This window comes from Diadema setosum, chromosome 5, assembly GCF_964275005.1.
Source record: "Diadema setosum chromosome 5, eeDiaSeto1, whole genome shotgun sequence".
Lineage (NCBI taxonomy): Eukaryota > Metazoa > Echinodermata > Echinoidea > Diadematoida > Diadematidae > Diadema > Diadema setosum.
Window position 1 is genome coordinate 41,200,273 of NC_092689.1, and position 7,410 is coordinate 41,207,682.

Here is a 7,410-nt window from a genome sequence, read left to right on the forward strand (position 1 = left end):
CATCTCTTGATATGTGTTTTATTGAGTTCTTCATGCTTCAAAACATATATTTAGGCATTTAAATTTTATATTGGGGTTCTCTGGTTGAAAAGTTATAAGAATTTCTGGATATGGCGGCCATTTTGGACGCCATCTTGGATTGCGGAAAACGCTCAAAGAGGATTTATGAGGACTTTTAGTATGTTATTGTAGACATTTTTCTGGACCTATCCTGAAAAAATCAGCTTGTTACCAAAAATGTCCAGGTTAAAACTAATGCTCTTGGACTATAAATGTTTATAGCATTTATGATTTTTTTTCTCACTATAATGACTATTACATGTGCAAACCATTTATATGTATGTGTGTAATGTATGTATTGTGCGTTTTGTGAATAAACCAAATCAAAGCAAAGCAAATCAAAACTGAGCAAGCATGAGAGAAAAAAACCACTGAAAACTGGTCACGCTGCATAATTATTATTTTTTTTTAATCAAACATCGTTATTCTAGGACCTAGTAAAACGCACTGAAATTGTGTAGAGCACGTATTCCTATTTTGTATCGTGTCATTTTTGTGATTTGCTGATAATATCAATAAAGTTTATTGATGACTTTTTTTCTTTAATTTCAATTAACAATTATATGGATGCATAGTTGGATTATAGTCTTAGAGTTGATCTGATGATATTGATTGTGATGTATGAGTGTTGTGTGTATGTATGTGTGTGAGTGTGTGTGTGTTTGTGTGTGTGTGTTTGCATGTGTGTGTGTGCGTGTGTGTGTGTGTGGGTGTGTGTGTGCGTGTGCCATTGCAAACAGATGGAAATGAAGTGAAACATAGGGTGGGCATTCGTTCGATAAAGTGGCTTTAAACACTCTAGGATTTGTTACAAATAGCAGATAGGTGCCATGCTTTCGCATGGGGGGGGGGGGCAGGGGAAGCAGTCTCCCCCCACCCTACCCCTCACACACACACACACACACACACATGCAAACACACACACAAACACGCACACACACACGCACACACACACACACCACTACCACCACCACCACCACCACCATGAAAGTATGGGATAGGAGACGAGCAAGCAAGACCACGACGTAATCACGATATTTTTTTTTTCAAGATCGTTATATGGGGATAGGGGAGGCTGGCAGTCCTGATGTAATGATATTGTTCATCTGACCTATGCGTTATGAGTGTTTCTCATCACTATCTATGTGCAATTCCACACTCCATTGTTTAGTGGCTAACAGGTTGCATTGATCAGAATCAGCATGTAGACCTATAGGACAGTTCTACTCATCCCCTACAAAAAAAAAAAAAAACCAACAGCAACTACAATCAAAGTACATAAGCAATTCGATGATGATAAGAAATTCAATTTCAGGAAAGGCGCTTTTGGAAATGCGCCATCTACGAAGAAAACCGTCATACACTGCACGATATAATTTACTTTACAGTATTCACTTTGAGCACAAGGAGAATCAAAGGTCACAAAATTTGTATGATCAAGTATGGTAAGTTTCTGAATTCACTGAGATAAACATCGGTGATGTAATGTCTATTCGTGTAATCCTTATTTTATGAATAATAGTGATTGCTAGCACATCCACCTGACAGCAAATTTGGTATTTGTGTATATCTATGGAAATTTTCAATTTCAAAACAATGACATGGATGCCTGCTGAAGTGTCAGTTGACAGACCATTCTGATCACTACGCGAGTTCATTCCAGATTGGAACATTAATTCCATCAAAATGTTCGGTCGGGCAAGCTTATGCTTTGAAAACGAGTAAAGTGTCTGACCAACCGAGAACAAAAAGAAAAGTCAAGTGCATCGCTGTGCACGTGAGCTAACTGTGAAGTGGCTTATTGCGCATGAACGGAAAGTTTGATATTTTTAATTGGGCAATGATTACCTATTTTGTTTTACACGTTTAATTCATCATTACTTTAGTAACTGATTTATAAACATTATTATGTTGTCTTTGGTGTAGACATATATAATGTACATAGTATAAAGACTCCTATCCAATCAATATCCTCTAAGGCGTATGATATGCAAAATTGTTCGAAATTACGATTTGCTACTGAATGTAAGCCGGTGTTTTGTCCGTGTCGCAATTGTGTGTAAAACAGCATTCTTCCATCCAGGTTATCTCCACACACACACACACACACACACACACACACACACACACACACACACAAACACACACACTCACACACACACACACACACACACACACACACACACACACACACACACACACACACACACACAAACACACAAATGCATGAATGTTAAAATCGCCACCACTGGCTTAAATTCTGTATAATGCTTTTCCAGTTGCATAAGAAATCATCCACATCACAGGCTAACTTACAGTGTGTATATTGTTGTTAGACCAATCTACTGGCAAGTAGAGTGTCTTTCTGGTGTGTGATTATAATTACGACAAACTAATTTAAAATCTAATACTACCTAAGCTCGAGTCATTTCTGCAATTTTGAAATGAAAATTTGAACTGAACTTATAGGAGAAAAGAAACATAACAATACAAATCAAACATTTAAGCAAAGTATGGGATGATAAACTGTTATTTGGTATCTGGGCTGGATAAATTATGGATGTATAGTAATGTCAAGGTCCTTAATAGAGAGCTGAATCTGAAAAGAAAAATTCAAGAAGAGACACAATATTGCAAGTTACGAAATGGTTATTTGCAACCAAAGGATACTTCCACGGTGTCACGTATATTTTAGTCTAATGGAAAGCGTTCTCCTCTCTCTCGTCATTGACATTATTTTTTATTCTTTCCTTGTTTGTTCCTTTGTTTGTTATTTTCCTTTGAGTAGGTTGGAGTCATTAATTCTAGCGGGAGAGTTTTTCTTGAATTCACTGAGAAAAAAAAAAGAAATAGCTTATCAAAATGAAACGTACCCACTTTCCCTTTCAAATTCCCCAGAAATATTTGTCGCCGCAAACATGGCAAAGTCAGCAAAATAAAAAAGAAATAATTACCAAAAGAGCACGGATACAGCAATTACAGGATACACAGACAGATAAAAAAAGTAACCAAAAACAAAACAAAACAAAAACAAAACAAACAGAAGAAAGGAAAGCCCCCAACTAGGGGAAAAAATCTCGAGTCTGATGACTTACAGATTCAGGGAGGATTTGGAGGTGGGGATACGGAACCAAGGAGAATTAAAGGCAACAAAAATGATCTCCAGAGATGTGAAAATCTGCATAGTGAGCGGGGATCAGGTGGGATGAATGCAAACCGAGGAACGCTCGCTAGAAGCCGGGCGCTCCATCACCTTCGCGCACGGCCTGGCACAGCCTACGTCAATGCAAAATAGGAGTGGCGGCGGATGTCGGAAATACATGTCGACTTATCTTCGCGGATTTGCACTCACTTTATTCGGCGAGATTAGGTGTGTTTGTGTATAGATGAGTAAGTGTGTTTGTGTATAGATGAGTAAGTGTGTTTGTGTATAGATGAGTAAGTGTGTTTGTGTATAGATGAGTAAGTGTGTGTGTGTGTGTGTGTGTGTGTGTGCGCGCGCGCGCGAGTGTGTGTGTGTGTGTGTGTGTGTGCGTAAGGATGTGTTTTTTACCCGTTCTTATTTCCCGTTTATCTTGGCGTCCCTCGAAAACGTAAATCCTCCTCGGCGGGAAATGATAGTCCTCTTTACTCCTGCGATACTCTTTCTTAATCTTCCAGGTGGAGGAAGAAGTGGTGAAGAACAACAACAACAAAGCGGAAAATGTTCGTACACAGAAAAACAGCACTTCTGACTGACGTTACATAAAAAGCGGGTCAATTACACGGTTTTAATCTCTAATGAGAAAGATAAGAAAGCATGCGATTGACGTGTTTACGTTTTGTCAGTAATTACTCTTACGTTTTGTACCTTGGTGTAACATCGCGGTTTTCTCCATTTTATTTTCTTTCTTTAAGAATTGTCATCCTTTAAACCTAGCTACAACAAAAGTTACACGGAAAACATCAAAAACAGTGTGTATGTGTTTTGACATCACATGATGGTTTATGAACTAAAATGATGATAACAAACGTCAGTTGTATAATTCTGCTGAAGTTTAATTGTAAAGACAACAATGAAAATGACATTAACCTTGATGATACATACCTCTTAAAGAATATACATTAAAGCAAAGGCGCTTCGTACACATCATTAGAAATGAGGAAAGCAACACCGAGTGGTATGTATATTTTCAGCATTCTTTTTTATGGTACGCTAAACAAGCAAACATGATTATAATAGTGCAGCACGGAAATGTAATAATAATAATACTGCTACTTCCACCACTACTACTACTACTACTACTACTACTACTACTACTACTACTACTAATAATAATAATGATAATAACAATAATAATCGCATTTATAAGGCGCTTTATACTGATATTTCTGAGCGCACAAAAAGACTAAAAAAACAAAATAACATTAGGACAATGCAAAACCAAAATTACACTCACACAAAAGAAGAAGGAGAAAAAACAGTATCATGTGATACAGTATGATACAATAATTGATATCTGACAGTGTGTGTGCACCTCCAGAAAAATAAAATGTAGAGTGAAATGTACATGTGTGCATTATGATGCATTAGCGTTTTATCTTGATTTTTAAAGATTTTTATTTCAATTAGTTCATATAGGGGAGACAACGAAAAGCTGACACCTTCATATACCATGTACTCTTGTAAACTGTGTCATCGCGTAATAGACTGAAATACAGGAATTATTTCTTTTCTTGACTGGAAAGTAATCAAAGCTTAGTTTTTGGGGTTTTTTTACGCTGCATTTGAAAATTGTTTTATAGCAGTATCTGTGCATATCTATGATACCTGTGTGCACATATTATTCAAATTCCAGTATAGCATTATGATTATTATCAAAGTTAGATATCCTTGATCTGATGTCTGCGATTCTCCACCATTCCATTTTTTTTTTTTCTAGAATGATCATTCCATCATTCTCCTAAAAACTCTGTACATATTTTAATGACGTTGTCATATCCCCCCCCCCCCCCCCCAAGCACAGTCACATCAGAATGGATGACATAATATCGGTATCCGTAGCTTAGCAACGGGAAAGCTTGCGTATATTCGAGGTTTTTTGGTACTACTAAATGTTTATCAAATATATATGTTCAACAAACAGAAATCTAGTTATATTAGAGATTTAAAGTTGTCATAACCTCACCGATCCGTCCTGTCAGAGATAAAACGACAATAAATCATATAGAAAGAGACCTTGGCGGGAAAATACCTTAGTACAATATAGGCTGCCTGTTCCGTTCCCCAGTGTTGTCATAGTCGCGATGTTATATCTGATCACGAAAGGGCGCCGGATAACTCGTGTGTGATGCGCCCTTTCTCCCTCCCTCTCTCTCTCAATCTCTCTCTCTTAATATCAGTCGGGTGAGATTCACCGAATGAGTTTTGCCCCCTTTTATCATTAAGTCCTCCGAGGAGGGTTCAATGCACTGTCAGCTGGAATGAGCTATAAACGAGTGAAGGAAGGAAGGAAGAGCTAATTTTATGTGTCTAAAGCAAATATGGCGCCTGTCAACGCCATTAAAACCTGTTTTGATTGGGATGACAGGGGGCTCATACTTATACACACACACACACACACACACACACACACACACATATATATATATATATATATATATATATATATATATATATCAGTTTTATTCAGTTTTATTATTAAAAAAGAACAGGGTAGTCACGTTCAGGGCCCAAGGGCCTGCTTTTCAAAGCCCTGTTACAAATAGTACATATTGCGAGTAAAAATCACATAATACAACAGCAACAAAAAAGAAAGTAAATGAACACATAGAAACAAGCAAGATGTGATATCTACATAAGTGAAAAAGATACAAAATTAACAAATTAAAAGTAAAAACAGCAGGAGATTACATATGCAAAAACAAAATAGATTATGTTACCAGAATGTACAAAAATAATGACCAAATGGTGATATGGCAACGAGTAAAAAGTACACTTTCACACACACACACACACACACATATATATATATATATATATATATATATATATATATATATATATATATGATACATACGTGCACACATATACATATGAATAGAAAATGAAATCTTTCCGATGATCTTTCACTCCTGCTTTGCAAAGAATATTCTTGAAGTTATGACTGACACTATCCCACATTTTCTTTCTAGTTTCGTTATTTTCACCAGGTTTAATCATAAATATATACAAATCTCGTTTTTCATGCAATCAAACTCTTTGATATCATGTCAAATAAACATAATATGCATACCTGCGTGTGTGTGTGAATATTCATTAATTTTTATATGTTATGTACCGTAAAAAGTCAGACATATTTACATGGTTGACAGTAATAGCAAGCCCCGAATAAAACTGCAGAATAATTATGACGATTTGCTTTAAAAAAAAACATTCAATCTTTGATATCATTTTCTTTTTTTGAATCCCAAAGGATAGAAATGCATAAAAACAAAGATAAAAAGAAGGTCTTTTCATAATCGCTGTGATGCTTGAATGGTTGTGTTTGCGTTAAACTTATATATAATTTCCATGATGTTCATATACGTTGACCGGCAATCCTACCGATTCTTTGTATTTTGAAAAAGAATGCACAAAATTGAATTGCCCTTTAGACGAGGATTCCATGTGACGTGTCATAATAATTTCATTATCCATATCATGTTTTCATGCACTTTAAAGACGTAGTATATTCGACATAACATCGTTTTGTGTGTGTGTGATATAAAGTTTCTTTATCCACATTGTATCACACACAAACGCATGGGCACACATGTATATATAAACACCATATACAGAGTATGAAATACTTGAAGGCAAAGACAAATAAGCACCATTTCTGTTTTTTTTTTTAAGTAAGATCACTATAAAAAGACAAATTAAACGATTTCCAATGATTCTACAAACGTTACATAACAAGAAATGTTTTTAAGATATTATTAAAACTATCCATATGATTTGAATTACTTCTCTCTGTCGTAGCTTCCATCTCAAATAGCTGAATTTGACAAAGTTAGATATATTTTTGCACTCAAACTCTTTATATATATTATATATATGCATAAATATCGTATATGCAATCGTTTTAATCTTATATCATAGAATATAAAGGGAGAGAGAACAGATAAGGAGTGAATATTCACATGTTTTATGATAAAACAAAGCCTGTACAATTCTGATTTTTGTATACAATTGTGTTTTGGCATTTGTTGCGATAATTAAGCAGCATATAATAAACAAATATAACTACAACCACACAGTGCTGCTTTTTTTTTTTCTCGAATTTGCAATAAGTATACTGGCTTTATGTTAGGTATATTTTGGAAAGC

At 35.5% G+C, this 7,410-nt stretch overlaps 1 protein-coding gene across 1 annotated transcript in view; it reads left to right on the forward strand.

Annotated features, from left to right (window-relative positions):
* Positions 1-3,256, forward strand: part of LOC140228291 (small ribosomal subunit protein eS24-like) — a 109,186-nt gene extending 105,930 nt beyond the window's left edge. The window contains exon 5 of the mRNA XM_072308517.1: positions 3,247-3,256. Within this exon, the coding sequence (XP_072164618.1) occupies positions 3,247-3,249 (3 nt within the window). The 3' untranslated portion in view covers positions 3,250-3,256. The remainder of the gene's footprint in view (positions 1-3,246) is intronic.
* The last annotated feature ends 4,154 nt before the right edge of the window (positions 3,257-7,410 follow it).